At 42.8% G+C, this 18,868-nt stretch overlaps 1 protein-coding gene across 4 annotated transcripts; it reads left to right on the forward strand.

Annotated features, from left to right (window-relative positions):
* Positions 1-620: 620 nt before the first annotated feature.
* On the forward strand, positions 621-18,745 carry MEIOC (meiosis specific with coiled-coil domain). Of its 4 annotated transcripts, none has more exons than XM_083809682.1 (8): positions 621-775; positions 2,731-2,856; positions 4,426-4,583; positions 4,717-4,821; positions 6,274-8,131; positions 9,764-9,898; positions 13,828-14,008; positions 17,350-18,745. In XM_083809682.1, the coding sequence occupies exons 1-8, from the start codon at positions 770-772 to the stop codon at positions 17,571-17,573; spliced, it is 2,793 nt and encodes a 930-aa protein (XP_083665808.1). In that variant the 5' UTR covers positions 621-769; the 3' UTR covers positions 17,574-18,745. The 4 variants fall into 4 exon arrangements, with proteins under 4 accessions (XP_083665808.1, XP_083665810.1, XP_083665809.1 ...); XM_083809684.1 differs by having other exon boundaries at positions 654-895; XM_083809683.1 differs by lacking the exon at positions 9,764-9,898 and having other exon boundaries at positions 767-895.
* The last annotated feature ends 123 nt before the right edge of the window (positions 18,746-18,868 follow it).

The raw sequence follows: 18,868 nt of genomic DNA on the forward strand, positions 1-18,868 counted from the left end.
CGGCATCCCTAGATTGCACAGAAATAGCTGGAGCAGTGAAAACCAAGCTGGGTTTGGTTTCAGGGCTTTTAGGTGTGTGGTTGCTTTTTTTTAGGCACGGTGCAGCGGGCGCTGGGGGGGTGCCCACCGACCCGACCACCCGGGGCAGGGCCCCCAAGGGTGGGCAGGGGGCCCCGGGAATGCTCTGCTGCCAGTGCCCGTAACACAGCAGCCACCGGGGGCAGCGCCTGAGGGGGGGGGGGGGCAGCGCCTGAGGGGGGGGGGCAGCGCCTGGGGGGGGGGGGCAGCGCCTGAGGGGGGGCAGCGCCTGAGGGGGGGGGCAGCGCGAGGCCGCCCAAACACCGCTGCCGCTGTCTCCGGGTAAAAATTTCCTTCGCGGGCCCTCATAGGCCGGCCGGCAGCCGATACGGGCGGGAGGACGGAGCGAGCTCATTTCTCACTGGCTATTCCTCGTCAGGCAGGAGCCAATCGAAATACAGCCCCGTTTCCCCGCAGCTCGCCGCCTGCTCTCGACGCCCGAGCAGCCGCGTGGAGAAGAGGGGCGGTCACGCGGCGCGGGGAGGCGCGAGGAGCCAGAACGGCTCCTCATTGGCCCGCTCCCTCAGGAGCCGGCCAATCGCGTCGGGCGCGCGGGGCGGGGCCGGCGGTTGCCCCGGCGGAGGCTAACGGCCGCCTCAGGACTCAGGAGCCGCCATGGCGGTGCGGGGCAGGGGCGGCCGCGCCGGGGGTCGGTAGTGCTGGGGGCCGGGAGGCGCCGTCCTGGGCACCCATGGAGGTGAGGCGGGCGGCAGGGTGGCCAGGAGAGCCCGAGGACCCGGCCGCGGGGCCCGGGAGGCCGGGCCGCCGCACTTCTCCTGTCAGAACCCCAGCAGGCAGCGAGGGAATTGGGGTGCCGGTAACGGAGCGGGGCCGGGGGCGGGCGAGGCGCTACTCTGTGCCCCGGTGGGGCTCCTGTCACCAACCCGCTTCCCTCAGCCCCCTCAGTGCTGGGGCTTGGCCGCGGGCACTGCCTGTGAGGGGTGCGGGCTGCCGGTACTGGCAGGAGGCGCTGCAGAGCTGAGCTCCAAACAGCCATGTAAAAATTTATTTGGGAAAATTGGGGGTTGGGGGTGGGGAGGTGTAACCCGTCTGCAGGAGCTTCCCTTGCCCCTGTGTGTCCCTGTGCCCCCTTGTTCTCTGAGATCACACACCATGCAAGTACACAGTAAGTGCTAGGTGACCCTCCTGGACGAGGAGATTACTGAGGAGAAAACATGGCGTAATTTGGATTAAAAAGTCACAGTTTTTCACACTGGTTCTGGCTTTGTGTGTTCACACAGTTGTAAAGTCTGAAGAAACCAATGTGTTAAAATACGTCAGTGTAATTGCTATGTAAACTAGAAGGAAGCTCGTGCTGCAGACCGCGTTTTTCTGTCATGGACCTATAGATAAAACATTTTAGAGAGGAGGGCTAATTCCAAGTAATTTCGGAATGTTAGCACTGTCAAACTTGTACGTTTTCTGAATGTAGTAAGCATTACAAATGGAGGGAAGAGCAACGAAGCTGGTGAAGGGACTGGAAAATGAGTTGTGAGGAGCAGCTGAGGGAGCTGGGGCTGCTTGGTCTGGAACAGGAGGCTGGGGGGAGGCCTCCTCGCAGTCTGTAGCTCCTCACAGGAGGTGGCAGTGAGGTGGCTGCCGATCTCTTTTCTCGGGTGACAAGTGCTAGGATGTGAGGCAGCAGCCTCAAGTTGTGCCAGAGGAGGATTAAATTGGATGTCAGGACAAATTTCTTCACAGAAGTGGTGGTGAGGCATTGAGCAGGCTGCCTAGGGATTGGTGGGGTCCCTGTTCCTGGGGGTATTTAAACCCATCTCTTAAATGTGTCTCACACATCTCTTAAATGTGTGGATGTGGCGCTTACGGACACATTGTAGTGATGGGGCTCAGCAGGGCAGGCTGGGGGTTGGGCTGGGTGATCATGAAGGTCTTTTCCAACCTAAACGAGCCTATGATTCTAGGTGCTCCAGTAATATTTTAAACATTATGCAAATAACTTCATTTCTGTATTTCTGAACTAAGGGTGTTTTTTTAGCAAGCCAGTTGGATTTTAATTTTAATTTTGTTGTGTACCTCAGTGTTCTGAAAAAGGGAAGAAAAGCTGAAGTTTTCATTCTGTTTTCATTGCCTTTTCCCACTGGCTGCCTCTTTCTGAGCACATCCAGTTTGGCGGTGGGGCAGGGGTTTCCTAGGTGGAGGTTGTTTCCCCGAGTTAGAGAACGGGGCACATTTCCCCAGTATCTCACTGTGTGTGCATTACAGTGAAATTATAGCTCCTGAAATCTGAAAATGCATGTATGTGCGGTTATGTAGCACAGCATATCCAATAAGAGCAGCAATGAAAGGATCACTAAAGACAAGAGGTGTCATGTGGTGCATAGATAGCCAAACAACCTGTCTGCTCTTGCTGTTCAGAAGCCTAGCGGAGAACACAGGTTTCCTCTTTACCTGCACCTCCTCTGTCTTTAAGCACCTTGTGAATTTCTTGTGGTTGTTGGATCAAACTTGGATCTGAGAGTAAATCTGAAAGTGTTAAAATGACGTTATGTAGAGCTAACTCGAGGGCTCAGATGAGCAGAATCCACAGGTAAGTGAAAATGTTAAGAGAAGTTAAAGTTGGTATAAGATCTACAACTCTCAGGTCTATGTGTAATTATGTCCTCTTTGTTTTTTCCCCCTTGTCTTGCATAGTCTAAAGTTGCGTGCAGAGGTGGCAGTTGCTGCTGGAGTAGCACGGAAGCTGGCGGGAGGCTGACTGATGCATTCAGTAGCGTAATGACGGGCTCTGGCTCACTGTATGGTTGCTACAAATCACAGGTTCAGTTGATTATAAATCATTTTTTTTATATCTTTGTAAGAGTTTTGGTTGTTTGTAAGCAAAACAGTCAAAAATACTTCTAATATAGTTTCTTATACTGGAGAACACCAATTACAGTGTTTGGTTTGTTCATACTAAGTGTCTGCGGTAGTGATGCCCACCAGAAAGGACAGTGACTTTTTTAGTACAGTCACGATAAAGGCTGTTCGCTTGTGTATCCCATCTTTTCCTGCCTCACTTCTGTTGTCAGCTTTTGCCCGATACCACCTGCTGTGCTGGGATAGATTTTGAAAGCTTCCCTGTCATCCCCGCTGCACCCAGAATTCCAAGAAAACTCCCCCTAAGAGAGACTTCAATTTGAGAATAACAGAATAACTGCAGAATAGCACAGGGCGTTCTACCCCTTCTCTCCCTCTCATAGTTCATGAACTTCCCATAAACCTGCTTTGTTTATTTTGCACTTTGTCCCTCTGTTTCATCCCAAACATCTCAGAAATGGGGCTGACAGTACTGGAAAGAGAGGGAAAGGACAACAGATGGGTTCCGTTTGAACATTTCATGGTTTTAGAGGCAGAGTGGCAGAAGACACAGGCATTTATGTAGAAAGCTGATAAATATGTGAGAGGCAGCATTAACCAACAAGAGAGACTGTGGAGCAAAAAGCAGTGTGGGAGGAGAAATTAGGACTTCAGCTGCAGATGTGCTAAATGTAGCTGAATAAGTCATGGAAGAGTTAACCACTGGCATGCTGAAATGTGGAGTGTTTAGGGCCAGCAGAGGGAAATGGGTTTAGAGTAAAGGGACATCTGGAGCTAAAAAGTAGTTGTTGAAGTTGCTTGTATTGAGCTCACCTGGATTAAAAAAATTAAAAGTCACGGGAGCAAAATCAAGAAATTGTGACTGAAAGGAGAGTTAAAGTCAAAAACAACAAAATGTAAGGATGAAGGGAGGGGATTAGGACTTGGTTAGAGGGTGTCTAATGAAGCATTAAAAAAAAGATTGAGATATTATGAAGTATATTATCTCAGTGTGAGAGATGAAGGAATAGTGTTGAGGAAGATAATGTTTCAATATATGCTTTGTTCTGCTGTTAGCATAAACATTTGTAACAAAGTGAGGAACAAATGACTATTCTAAAGAAAACTGGGAAGAAGCAGCAGCTTAGATCTTGCAACAGGTATTTGAGTGGCATGCCATAGAGTCCAAGCGTTCACATAAACCAGCCTGTTGAGCAGGAGGATTAGTCTGGCCAGTAGGAAGCGCCGTGATAGTTACGTATACTAGATTTCTTTTCATTTTGCATTTCATAGCCGTAAAGTTTATGGCTGACATGGCCTGGAATTTGTACTTCTATGCTTATCTGCACCGGGCAGTAGCCAGTAGCAGGAGTTACTTTTTGACATAATGCTACAACCATGTGGTTTGCTTTTTTCTCGTGATCCGGGTACTCCAGGGGTAAACTCATTTACAACCTGGTAGGATGATGAGATGACAATTTGATTTAATATTACAATTTATAATAAGTGTTTCATATTAAAATCAATGCTTTTATTGTATATAAAATGCAGAATGAAGAAAATGTAGACCTACCTCAGACCTACAGTTCTTCCCTTTCAACATCAGAGTACTCTGCACCTGCGGACCCTTCCCTTTTATATGCACCGTGGTCTGTGTATGGAGATGACAATAAGCAGTCTGCCACTTCCCAGATTAATATGAAGTCCAGGTAGTCAGTTTTAACAGAGATCATCTGTGTTGAAGGAATAGATTTTTTTGTTGTTGTTGTTTTGTGTGATTTAAATCTAATGAAGTATTTAAAACAAAGTAATTATTTTATTTGATATGCAATTTGTTCGCAGAATTCAGACTGAAAGGAATGATTATGGCAGTGAAACAGATTTATATGGTCTAGTGTCTAACATCTTGGAAGAACAAGATAAATCGCAGCCATATTGTGCTGAGGGGTGAGTAGGTTGCCGTGCGAGCGCTATTGTCATTCTCTTTCTCTGACAAAAACTACCCTCACTGATCTGCGTCTGCTTTCTATTTGTCATCTTCATGTCAGCTGTTAGCAAGCAAGCCCTCATATTCCTCATATTCTTCACCCTTCTTTCACCCTAATCTTCTAAGTATTTTACTTGTGAGAGTAGCTTAGTACCTTTTGGCTTTCTGGTATTTATGGAACTCTTTTAATAGACGTTTTTAAATAAGTTCTTAATGAGCCTTCTGGAAATGCTGTATTAAAGCAAATCTCCTTGAGTGTATGCCTTGGGTTATTTTTTTAGATCAAGATTGGGTTCAGGCTTTAGGTTCTTTATTAATAAATTTCAAGTCACAGAAAGAATACACAAAAATAGAAATAGTACTCTTTCACACTCTTGAATTGGCAGGAGGGAAGAGTATTTCTTTATGTATGTGCCCCTTAAGCAATATTTATATATCTAAATGTTATATTGATTATGCCGATGTTCTAATGCTGTAAGAAACCATTAGATAGTTGCAATAACTTGACACAGAGCAATTCAGATCCCATTTTTTTTCTGAATCTGAGCATTCTAGATTTAAAGGATAAGAAAGGAAACCCATTTCTCAAGGTTCCCAAGTCAGGCACCATTCTTCCTTCCCGTCTTCCCCAAACAGCTCTACTGGTTTCTCTCTGTTTGCTGAGTTATGTGGCTGAAGTGAAGGAAGACTTTAGAGAGAGTCAGTCTCGATCAAAATATGTACCTAGTAATTCCTTTGCTTTAGCCAGTTTTGACTGGATTTCTGTTCTCAGTACTGCCAAATTTGGCTGGAACCAGCTACGGTTCCATTTTTCACTTAGCCGGTTTACAGCTTTCCTTGACACATAGTGTTTGTTCCTGTGTTAATCCATGGTGATTAGTGGAATGAAAGGAAATTTGCTGAGAAACCTATTTTTAGTGAGTTGATTTACCTGTAGGAAGCAATGTAAGCCAGTGTGAAACACAGGCGATTCAGAAGCAGGAAGCAAGATGATACACAGAAGCATTTTGTCTGGAGAACTCAGTCATGGCTTTGAAGGCTTGTGGGTAGTTTGAGCAGTATGATAATCTTAACCTGTTTCTCCACCAGGAATATGTTGGCGATAATGCATAGTAAATACTTGGAAAGAATTGGTTGAACGTATTTGGTGTGCATGCATCACTTGAGGCTTGCAGGCATTGTACATGGCTCCCAAGCTGTATGGGTTGGTTTAGGCAAGCCAGAATTAGCTGTCTAGTCCAGGTACGGGAAGCTGAGCAGGTTACAGTAGTAGATAGAAGTTGGAGAAAGAGATCCTTTAATCAATTAAGAGAAATGGTTGGGGGAGAATTGGATGCTTAAACCTTTTCCTGCATTTGGGAATGGAAGAGGAGCACCACGGACAGAATCTAACCATGTATTTGTTTTTCAAGGAGTTGCTCTTCCAGCTTAAAGTCAGTATGGCCCATGAATGCAACCAGAATCGCAGACCACCATGACTTGTCAGAAACTAAAAGACCAGTTGTTGCAGCTGTCTCGCAACAGGGTTTTTATAGTAGTGAATCCACATCTGCTGCTGAAAAACAGTACTTGCAAAGTGGTAATCTTGCATCACAACAAAAAGTAGATGAATGTTATGACGGGTTTACTGGTATAGACCTTGAAGAGCAATGGTTATACTCTCCTAAAAATGAGCATGTCAACTGTTGCAACATGCAGACTAACGAGAATATTAAGACAACACCCATATATCAGAACTATCCATATATAAAGAACACCTTTACACCTCAGGTTGGGTACTTAGAAGTAATTAAAGACTCAGGAGCTGATGCTTACTCATACGGAAGAGAGAAGGTCTGTCCCAAAGGAGCAGATATGCAGTTGCACCAAAAGCGGGCAGAAACATTTCTTCCACAGTTTCACAGATACAACGAAAGTATGGATTATAGTAGATACACTGAGTATTGTCATTCTAGTAAAGCAAAGCCTAACAAGAGCACCAATTGTAGCCTCCAAGAAAATAAGAAGTTAGTAAATGGAACAACTGAGGCATCATTTCTGGACACAGAACCCTATACCAAATTATTTCAAGTTAAATCAGGTACTCAGAAAAAAATAGAAGATACAATTCCAGATCAGCAGAACTTTACATTTCCCAAGGCTGCAGGACTTCTATCAGAAAAACAATTTTCCAATGAGCCTTCATTCTGCACTGATCTGGGACAAAAATTTGACTATGGACTAAAATCTCTTGCAGCTTGTCCAGGAAATAGTGACTGTGCAAATGGTGTAGATAAGCAGCAGTTTTCCAGGTCTGATCTTCAGAATTCTGAATACTGTAAATCAATTCCTTTACTACCAAACTCAGCAAACACTTCAGCAGGTACTAATATAAGGCCAACTTGGATGAATGTTCGAAGTAGAACCACTGCTTCTGTCCCATTTCAGAGCCCAAGTCCTTCGGTGAAACTGAATAATCATTTATCTGCTTTTCCAAAAAAATTCAGTCATCCTCATGATTCTTTTCCGTTGTCATCTTCAAACTTCCCTTTAAATAGTAATTTATTTCATAAGTACTGTCAAGATAATCCTTCCTTTTTTTCAAGTCTTGATTTTGGTTATAACGCTTCAGAACGAGCTCAGTCTGCTTCTTATGTGGAAGCACTGGTAAAGTCTGGAGAAGAGAATCTCATTGACTATCTGAGTGACAAGAAATTAAAGCAGCCAAATGGATTCTGTGAAAATTACTCAGCTCAGCAGTTTGGGATCATTGAAAATCTGAACAAACACTGTTTTCAGTTGAAGCCACAGAGTGGACATTACGATCTGGAAGGACAAAAACATGCAGGCAGTTTGTTGCAGAACATGTACCAAGGTTCAGTGGAGTCTCAGGGGCAGTTTAGTCTCAGGCAGGGAAGCGGAGACAGTAATGCTATCAACCATCTGACTCGCCTGCAGGCCTCCAGCTTTCCCAACAACTGCATGATGGGTGACTTGAGACGTAATCCGCAGCTTGGTTCAAGCGCATTCCCCTTGAGATCAGCTCGTCCATTTGGCCATTCAGTTGTCCCTCTGATGGAGTCTTACGACTTGTTCTCCGGTGATGATTTAAATCGCTTCTATCCTTACTTTAATGATATGACGTATGGTGACAGCTCTTTTTCGGGTTTTGTACCAGCATTTGGATTTCAAAGGCAAGTTAAAACCCGTTGTGGGCCTGCCAGCGAGCTCCATCTTAGACTAGAAGAGTGTTATGAACAGTGGAGAGCTTTGGAAAAAGAAAGAAAAAAGGTAAAGGAAAAAAAAGTATGTATATTAATATGCCATAGCACAGATTTAATTTAGATCTCATCATACTCAAAGGTCAGACCCATTAGAGAACATGGATAGTTCTCACTGTTATGAGTTAAAACACTTAAAGATTTTGCTTCCATATATATTTGAGATTGAATACAGAATTTTTGAAGTTTTATAGCCTGCTTTGGAGCATACCCAATGTTGTACTGCATGTTACACCTAGAGCAGGAATTTGGTGGCGTTTTCAGTTTCTCTTTGGGGATCAGGGAAAGGTTTGTTGTATGACGGAAAAAAGAAATACACTCTAGCACAAGAAATAATGCATTTGGAAACTTGCAAGGCAGATACATTAATTATATTTTGAATTAGGACTAAACATCAATCCTTTCAAGAACTGTAGTTCTTTCAAGGGGTTCTTCTCACTTCCTGCTTCCCTGATGTTTAAAACCTAACATATATTGTGGGAAGTGTTTTTTGTTTTTCTCCAGAAACTGAAGAAACAGTAACATTAAAACACTTAAAAGCTTCAGACAATTCTGTAGGAAGCAGTTTCCTTACTTACAGCAGTTACCCTTTTTGGTGATCAGCTTAAGTGTCTCAGGCTCCCATTGTTAAATGTAAAAGCTGTCTTAATTTCTCCAGCTTAGGTGATACGGAAATTCAGAATCAATCTGGAACCATCATTTTCTCTGAGGGAATTGTGACCAAATGTAACCAGGGAGTAGTGGGGGCTGGCCATTTGGTTGTTAGCTTCTCTGTGGAACTACCGGGACTGTTGTCCCAGTCCAACAGAATAAATTTAATGGGGATGTAATGTAGATTTTTGCAAAGCAGTTCATGGCAAAAGCCAGTTGTTGCTTCGAATAGAGTGGTTAGAGGGAAATGCGGTTGGTGTCTGCATGGAAAATGCAAAAGAGAAAGAGTTGAAAGGTGCATGCTGAGAAGTACATGGGGACTGGAGAAAATGAGGCTGCAACCTTGCCTGGACCACCACCAAACTATCTTAAGAAAGGCAACTTTAAAACAGATTTAGTTAGGTCTCTGTTGTTACAGGTGTCCCAGAGTGACATAGTACTGGACTGAACGAGATGGAAATTTGAAATTTTGCAGTCAGTTTTCAAAGTAATTTTCTTACAGGTAAATAAAACTTGATTTGGCATAAAGCAACAACAACAAAAAAGCCTACACTTTGTGCGATTTGGCAAAACTGTACAAAATCTAGGTTAATTGCTGACTTAGGCAATTTTTTTGGATGAGGGGTATACCCGTTTGCCCATTCTTTTTTGCCTTGTAGTTCTAGCTTGCCTCCATATTATTTATAGAAAAAAAAATTATACAGTCTGTGATCGGAGTGAGGTGTGGCACTTCTGCGTGCCACATATACACCACACGTTATCTTGCCATAATTACTCTATTTGAACTGCTTTGAGTTAGCTGGGTGTTCATTTAACGCAGGTGATTGTCATACCAAATGGTTAAATCCCAAGTGTCTGAATCTGCATTATCTACTTCAGAAAATCCAAAACCCCAGGGAAAAAATATTGTGCTTCTTACACTTCTTGCTTCTATAATAAAGCACACCTCGCAACTTACATTCTTAGGAAGTTATCTTTTGTTTTCCTGCAGACTGAATCAGCTCTTGCTAAGAATTACCCAGGGAAAAAAGTTTCCAGTACTAACAACACCCCAATTCCAAGGCTGACATCAAACCCATCAAGAGTTGATCGCTTAATTGTGGATCAGCTACGTGAACAAGCCAGAGTGAGTTGTAGAAAGATTAAAAAAACCTGTTGTACTTATCACGTGGATCTTAGACTACAGAGTAAGATATGTAAATTTATCAGAGCAGCTTTTCTCCAAATAGCTTTGTTCTTAAAGGCTGTGCAGGGAATAATACTTCAGCAGGTACAGCTAGAATTTTTACAGCTCCAGGTTCAATGCTCTGTTAGCAGAGAACCCACTGAGTAGCTGAGGCTCACGTTTACCTATGTACATGTGAGGTATGTTTTCTAGTTCAAAAGCGTGCATGCCATGCCAGAAATCAATCTAATCTAGCCAAACTGCTTGCACGGCTCTGAGATGTGCCTGCATTTTGAGCTTTTCTGTTTTGAACACCTCTTTTGCCCCTGCTCAGCAGAAAAATGTTTGTTGTGGATTTGTACACACTCTATTAAGAGGAAGCACTTGTGAAAAAGCAGGTGTTTATTAACGTTTATAAGACATTGACATATTTGCTTAAGAGTCTTGTATATGTGTTAGTGCAGAATGTTTATCTGATGCGGCTTTAGACTGAATTTCTACACCATTAATTTACTTTTTAAGCCAAACAGCCAAGACCTGTAAACGAGGCTGGTGTTTGGGCTGCGTGTGGCTCTGTGGCCAAACGATGGTGCCAGTGTGCAGCGTCGTGCTGCTTTGAGAGGCTGCAGCCTGTACAGAATTCTGCCAGGGAGACCAGAGGGAGGAGACAAACACACACAGCGCCTATCTGCACGCTGCCAACAGAACAGCGACGGCCTGATCCGGCTGGTCTGAGGCAGAGAGGCCGGAGCCAGGCTGCCGGTGCTGCAGAAGGAAGAGAAATGTGGGCTGAAAGCAGAGACACTGCAGCTTGTCCCTGCTAAGGGACATGAGATTAAAGGCGGTGGCTGTTGTTCTGAAAAATGCTGTTTTTTGGAGGAAGCAGTGCGACTGAGCTCAGCTGCTGCCGAGGCAGCGGTGCTAAGGCGCAGTCTCACCAGTCTTGCACTGGTAAAAATGAGCCACGGAGCTGTGTTTGCTCACAGCCTGCTGAAATCAGTCTTCTGCAACCGCCTGGTTTTGTTCATACGTCTGAGTAGAGAGAATAGTACAAGATATGTTGATAGGCTGAAGTCGTAGTGGACACTTTTTAAACTAGTGTTTTGTGAACCCCAAAAGAGCAGTGTTAGGAAGTTACCTCCTTAATTTGAGAAGGCTTGTCTGTCCCTGTCCTACTACTTTAAGACTTTGTCTAAAATAGGACTTAATCTTGTTCAGCCATTTGAGGAACCGAACTTCATGGTGAAGCAAATCTACCAAGCAAATGCTTGGTAGATGGCAGCTGAAAAGTAGTTTCAAGGATGCTCGAAAGCACAGTAGGGCTGTTTAACCTGGATTCTAACATCAAAAAGCTGAGTGACAGCCAAAGAGAAACATTGGCACAAAGGTTCAAGTGGAAGCTGAGTTGGCTGGATCTGGGATTAGCTCTTCAGAGTGTGGAGCATCCAGTTAAATCCTCTTGGTGGTCACAGACTTTGCATTTCTCATTTGAGATTTCCACTTGCAGTTGTGCTCAGTTTCAGAAAAATAGCGGTAGGAGAAGTGACAATAGCTTCATTCACTGTGCCATCAGTAGCTATTAAAAACACTTCAAACCAGAATCAACTCTCTGCAGACTCTCATCTCCTTTGTGCCTGGGGAAATGTGAATCTGCAGCTCTTTTGTAACTGTAGAATGCCATAGCCATCCCGCTGGGGGATACCTGGAGCCTGGACCTTCAGTCTGTCCTGGTGAAGCCTCTCTGTTCTGGACTAACAATGATTTTTGCCAGAGGCAGTAAATATGAGCTTATTTCTAGTCGTGAGGTTATCTGTATGGGCTTGGTAAAGCATCATGGTCCCTGATCCACAGACGTTTTGTGACAAACAGGCATCAAAGCTGGGCCTGAAACTTCAGTCCTTACTCCGTGGTATGTTCTCACCTCTGAAATGGAGGGACAGTACGGTGCTGGCTGTTTCCCTATGAGTGTGCCACTCCAGTGGTCAGCCTCAACATTGCTGCTGGCTTTCTGCTGTTCCCACTGGAGGATTTGATTGAATTACTCAGCAAGCCCTGTGACAGTCAAAGGGTTGTGCTTTACAAGGGAGGGCAGGCTTAAGTAATGCCTCTGAGTCGCAAGTGGGAGCAAATTTCTCTTTGGAGTTCAGAAGGAACTTCTGAAAATCGTGAGGGGGTGGGAATTAGAGCATTTGAGCCTTCAGTGGTTCCCCTTGGGTTGCTGGGGAAGCCCAGTTTTGATGACTTCACGGACTTTGATTTTAGACACCTGGCACACAGGCACAGTGTAAAGAATGGAGACATTTCACTCACCACTGTGATCCATTAGACTAGGTTGTGGTACCTGAAAAATGGGTCTTGCAGAACCTAACTCCTCCCGTGGATCTGGACTTAAGAGTAGCACATGGAATCATTTAGGTTGGAAGACCTTCAAGATCATCAAATCCAACCATCAGATACCTAAGTGAGACTGGGAAATGACTGTCAGCGTCATCTTACGTCGTTTCACTTGCTTACTTGCTTTCCTGCTACGCCACTCCTTAAAATTTGTCTTTTTCTTCAGAAACAATTCTAGTGATTTTCAAACAATCTTACTGACTTTTGTTTCCTTTCATAGTGGCTGATTCCTCGGCTGTTTATGTGAAGTTCTCCCTGCTTCCTTCGCTTTTTCTTTTTTTTTTAAACGTAGATTGTCACTTTTGGAGTTTACTGGTTGCTGCTGCTGCTGTCACAGTAACTCACAAAATTTATTCCTGCCTACATTTTTTCAAGGCTTTCACATGACCTAAGAGAGAGCAGGACTGTTCTGGCAGTGGGACCTTGCTACTTCCCAAATGCTCACTCCTGAGCCTGGTGGCAAAGAAGAGGCTGCCCTGTGCTGCTATTGTGGATGCTGTTGTCAAAATAATTGTCTTGCCAGCAGTCTGTTCTGACGGTACTTGGGGCAAATTGGACGAATTGTCCTGGTTCAAATGCTTTTGTTTCCCACTGTTACATCTTACAAACTCAGGGCTTGTCCTTTTCTTAGGAAAGCCTACAGTCCTGTTGCAAGGAAACATCAAGAACTTGGTTTTGCCCCTGGTATTTTTTAATCTGTGGATGACCATTAGTCATCAGATCTCTATAGATCATCAGGTGTAGCCATTGTCCTGTAAGCATTACAGTTTTGGAATTCTGTGTTCTGTTTCTGCAAACCAGGTTCTCCAGAGGTCTGTGAACCACTCACCCAGGGGAAATTCATAGTAATGTGACTGTTGTAAGGTAAACAAGACAGCAAAGACGCAGGTTTTCAACTGACTGAAAAAACAATGATTTTTTGATGCTTGTGCTTGGTATTCTCTGAGAGAACTCCTTTAGTGTTGAGGACCCATCCTCAGTCAGTGGTTCCACAACTGGCTTTAGCCGGTCGGAATTGGGACTGCTGCTCTGCCTTGTTGCCGTTTGCTTTGCACTGGCACAAGGAGATCATCTGGGTGAAAACTGGCCAGTCTTGGTGGGGCTGCTGTTCACCCAGGTAGCTGCAGCATTGCTGAGAGAAAGTAGGGCCATGGTGATCTTGTTTTAGAAGAGGGCATGTTGTCATGGAACCACCTCCCATTACAGAGTTGTCTCAAAGTTGGATATATCCATTATTAACAAGTAAGCAGGTGTCCTAACACTTGGTTATTGTAGGTTTTGCTGTTACAGTGTGCACACCCATGTATGTTACAGGTTTGTTTTTGGAGAAGAAAAAATCCCAGGTAAGAGTTTAACTACTTCAATTATAACTTTATGAACTGTTCTCAAAGGAAAATAATGGTTATTGTTAACCTTTTCTTCCTACTCTGGTTAATTTTCATGTAAGTCTTGGTGAGTACAGCATGAACTCTTGTAACGTGTGAAATGTTCATTAGGTTGTGACTTTGCTGGGAAAAATGGAGCGCCTTCGCAGTTCTCCTCTTCATGCTAACATTTCTACTGCTCTTGATAAACATCTGGAGGTAATTCATGTAGTGCAGTCACGTAGAAAAGATGAAATTGTAAATGCTTCGAATCGACAGAGGCAAGGAGCTCCCAGATGCCAAGATGACAGAGGTATAACTATGCTTACATCGATAAGGCAACTGAAACATTCCACAAGTATTGCAAGTCTGTATTAAAATTTGTAAAGGTTTTTATATTACAGTTTTATTTCATTTTAAAATAAATTACAATCTTAAATTATTTTTCAGCTTTGAGAGAGGCAGACTATGGTTTCTAAATGATGGTTTAGAGAGGACACGGTAAAACATTGCGGTTTAGAGGCAAATGGTTTAAATCAGTTTTGATTGCATTTATTCAATTAATAAACTAGCAACTAATAAAAGGCAGTGGGTTTTTTATGTAATGCAGCTTGGCATTGGAGACGATACTAAGCTGTTGCCTCTTTCTTCTTCCAGTCCCTCATAGCCCCGTTACCATCACCCTCCTTCTAGTCCTGTCTGTGTTTCTGCGTACAACTTCCTTGGTATCTGAATGTTGAATCTGTGAAAAGAGACGAAGATGGCCTTGAGTTATGAATGGATTCCCTCTTTAAATATTTCTGTCGTAGATTGACATAAAATGCAAGTAATATTTTGGATGAATATACAATGACACATTGGTCAGAATGTTCTTATTCTTAATGGCATCCAAAATACGCAGAATATTCAGCTTAATCTTCCACGAGTACACAGGCAGAATGGCAGGTTCTCTTCTCTCGTTCCTGAGGTGTGTCAGATTAAAGTCCTGCCACCTGTGATGCTCTGCTTTATGGCCTTGTATTGGAGCTTTGCTACATTTCTGTGACTGCTCTGTTCATTTCCTGCCTCGCTTTCCAAACTGAATTATCTGGATTACTTTATGCCTTTTGTGTGTCCCATCATGCAGTTCTGCAATTCTCAGGATTACTTCAGAAGACACGCTACAGCAGTTTTCCTTTCCACCTCTTCACAATCATTCTCGTCTCTCTTTACCTTGAAGGTCATGTCACTTTTTTCTTTAAGCCCATTCAAATTGTTGGTGTTGGCTCCTTAAGCAGATCAGTGACCTCTTTGGAACCGGGTAGACTGGCAAAGACAAGATGTCCTCAGGATCAGTTCCCCGGCAGAGGAAGAAGTGGGGTTTGTACAACGGGATCTGATGACTGAACTAGATGGGTCACAATTTCTGTGCCTGCCTCTCCTCCCTGCTGGCTGTCTCTAACATGTTAGCATGTTATGGCAACTGGGGAGACTTTCAGACAGTAGAATATTCAATCTAGTAACTGCGTTTGTTGCGTGTCTGGGAAAGCCTTGAGGAAAACACTTGAAGCTGTGTTTCTCCTCTCTTTGGCAGAGCTTTCTTGTTATATGAGGTTTGTTTTGCTTGAGAAAAGGTCTCCCCCAGCTCAGCCTTGTTTCCAGTGCGCCTTTCTATTCCATCTGATAGGTTCTGCCTTGTAAGATACTTCATATCCTATCTATTGTGTCCAGTATTCTAGGACAAACAATAATATTTTCTTCTCCCAGCTACTTCGCTTTTGTTGCAACACAGATTTACTTCAGTGGGAAGCAGGTGGAGCTGAGCTGCTTCTTATCTGCCCCTTCATGCACAACATGAGTCTGAAAAATAATGCTTTTACACACTAGAGTTGCAGAACTGTACAAGGTATCTGGCAGTTGTTTGTAAATGTTCGTGACCACTTAACAAATGAAGTTCTGGAAGAAGTGGTGATGAGAAAAGGGTTTATACTGAGTGCCATCTGTCACCCAGAACAGCCATCAAACGTTTCAGTGCAGCATTCAGAGCCGTCTGTGACCATACCTCTGTTTTGAGATTGCCCTAGATGCAATGTTAAAGATTTCTCAGAAGAATCTAGATGTTACAGGTTTTTGGGGGGTTGTTTTGTTTTTGTTTGTTTGTTTGTTTGGGGGGAAAAAGACCTTTTAATATCTGTAACTCTGACACTGCATTCAGCCAAAGACTTTAAAACAACTCTTCCGTATTCCTCTGGGATTTTCCCTTCTTACCTGGTAGTGACCAAATACCAACCCTATCTTACTGCTTTGAGATACACGTTTATCTGAGTGTCACTTGTTTCTTAGCTTCTTCTAGGCAGTCCAGATGATACCATTGCTGTGGTCTGTTCCTGATTTCACGAAGTTTGGTGTGAAAAGTTGGAATTTTGAAAATTCAAGAGTCAATAATAAAATCCTCCCACTCTGTATTCTGTCCTTAATTTCTCCAGAGCTATCCTTCCAATATTGCCTTTCAGAGTTCTTTGGGTGGCTGACATTTGTGTTGGACAAGTGTATTTCATCTGTGATTCTTCATAGTTACCTACATCAACTTTCTTGTATCACTCCTTCCAGCTACTTACAGTGTTAACTATATAGGAATCAGTGGTCACTGTGCAGAAGATGTCTCAGAATGGGTTTCACAGAAATCAGCCCATTGAGTGAGAGCCAGATGAGCTGGTGAGGAGATGAAGTTAGGCCTTTTTATTCTGTCCTTTTCTGAGGTACCCTTAATACCTCCAGGAGAGAGATGCTTTCAGCTAGAACAGTGAATCCAAGAATATTAGTTGAAGGTAGGTGCCAGCTTTTTGCAGTAGCATGAAACTGCAGTCACGCTTACTGAGCATCAGCGCTTGGAGGAGCAGATCTTAAATCTTAGTCTTCCACTTCTTCCAAACCCCATGGAAGTGTTCGACAAGGGAGGGCAAGTACTCACGTGCTTTCTGTGCAGTCCAATCTGCAGTGGGGTGTTAACCAGCTCTGACAGGAGCGTGCCCCTATCTCAAAATAACATGCAAGTTCTGACTGAAAATTACGGTGCCTAGAAGAGGGTATTAAATTTGTTTCCTCACAGAGGCTGGAATTGAAATCAAAGCATTATCTACACATTAAGTGATGGTTGTAAGCGATGAGCTGTTAAATAGACGGACCACTGCACCACCTCTGCTTCGTTTTATCTTAAAGTGGTGGGTTTTGTCACATTTTTGCCGAACATGATCTGTATGCTCTAATAAAATGCTGTAAATGAGCTATCCCTTCAGTTGTCTTGCCTGATTTATTAGGCAAGATGGGCAAAGGATCCAGTGCGTTAATCTGAAGAGGTCACTGTGAGTAATCAGCAATGAGCTCGGGGAGGAAGCCTTCAGTATGCGTGTGTACATGGAATACTTTCAAACACTGAGGTGACTGCAAGGCTTTAGGTGCTCTTAATAATAGATGAGAGCTAAGTAGGAATTTCGACAAAATAAGTACCTAAATTCCATATACCTTCTATTGGGGCCTAAAGGAAAAGACACAAAATGAGACTAAAAAAGGGCCTAAAAGGTATTGCTCTTTTTATCAGCACCAGGGTGAATTAATTCCAATAATGCTTGCTGATTAACTCTGTAATAAAGATTAAAATACCTTTCACCCTCACAGATGTTTTTGCTCTTGCTCTGGCAATTAAAGAGATGAGTGTAGCAACACGTAAAGCACGTACAACTCTCTGGTGCGCGCTCCAGATGACCCTACCGAAACCTTCAGCTGGACAACTAGTTACGGAGAAAGCTCTGCGGGAGATGGTACAACCTGAAGAAAAAGTGCATGAAAATCTGAACGGCTGTGGCATCCTAAATCAGAGGGCTGAAATAAGCAAGCACTAATGAAGTATCAGTTGCATACAAAAGTAAACTTTGCAGTGTGTATGTATGAAGAGATGATACATTAAATCTTCCTAATTATTTCTAAAGTTCAAATAACTAATATTCATATTTAAATCTCTACCTTGATGAGAAGTTGAATTTTCTTAAGGGCTCTCAAGTTCTACTTAAACTGTCAACATTACAGGCAGCGTCAGGATGTTGTAAAGCCTGATGAATGTAAAAACTGATGAGTGTTAATTTAAAATAATCAGATTCACTAAACAACTAACAGCTAAGATATTATTTAACTTTTACAGGTGAGTCCTGGTGTGAAACTCTTCCATTAAGTTCATTTAGTTTTGCTTTAGTAAGTAGGTTTTAAAATAATGAGTCTTAAAGACTGTAGTCTACTGTGGTGTCCAGCCAGTATCAGATAAGATTGTGATGTAAAAATGTTTTCCTTATCAAACTAATACCTGGAAACAGGAGGAAAAACGCTAAAAGTACCCAATATTCATGTAAAATTAAATATTTAAAATATTAATATTTATGAATTTGAGATTTTAGAATCTAAGTTTGTGAATGGAAATGCACCAGGTTCTACTAAATTAATGATGATAAAATTGCTGTTGTGAAACCATGCAATTTAGTGAATGTGTTCAAATCATTTGGGCATGCTCTTGGGGAAAAAAAAAAAAAGAACCTCTGTTTTAAAGTATTTAAACATAATCAAAATATGACATGCACACAGTATTAACCTCTAGAAAGCTGTCCGACAGCTGAAATAATGAGTGTTGTTTTTAATACCTTCGCTTTAAACTTTGAAAAGAGGGTATCACAATGTTCTGAAATCTGTTTTTTTTTTAAAGTTACTCTTTCACTAGTTTGGTTTGTGATTTGATTGTCATATTTTAGGTATCTTAGTTTACATCTGTATTTTTGACAGCTATTAATACTTGGTGTTTATGCATCTTATCTCAATCTCTTTGTATGGAATATAAATAACTTATTCATTGATACAAAGTGTTGTTATTATGTGGCTCAGGAGATAAGGGGTTTTAACACTTATAGCATCGCGTTTATAATGTCTGGATTAAATTTATTCAGCTATGCTTGCCTAGATACCCAGATATTTGAAATGTCTGTGCTCTTCCTACTTCCAGAAATCCTGATACGTAACAGGTGTAATGACACCACATAAATTGTCATTAGATGATGTGAGAAAGAAACTGAATGAGAATGCAGGAGAAAGTAGAGTAACCGTTTTGATCACTGATATGACCAAAAGCACTGCCAGAGTGATTTTATTGGGCAGG

This window comes from Anser anser, assembly GCF_964211835.1.
Source record: "Anser anser genome assembly, chromosome: 23".
In the NCBI taxonomy this organism is placed as follows: Eukaryota; Metazoa; Chordata; class Aves; order Anseriformes; family Anatidae; genus Anser; species Anser anser.

What these genes read in the sequence shown, in the direction of transcription:
- MEIOC (XM_083809684.1), top strand. Translation starts at nt 770, where the DNA reads ATGGAGGTGAGGCGGGCGGCAGGGTGGCCAGGAGAGCCCGAGGACCCG. An exon ending in ATGGTTGCTACAAATCACAG is followed by an intron (nt 2,857 to 4,425) that starts GTTCAGTTGATT and finishes TATAAAATGCAG; the next exon opens with AATGAAGAAAATGTAGACCT. An exon ending in AGCTACGTGAACAAGCCAGA is followed by an intron (nt 9,899 to 13,827) that starts GTGAGTTGTAGA and finishes AATGTTCATTAG; the next exon opens with GTTGTGACTTTGCTGGGAAA.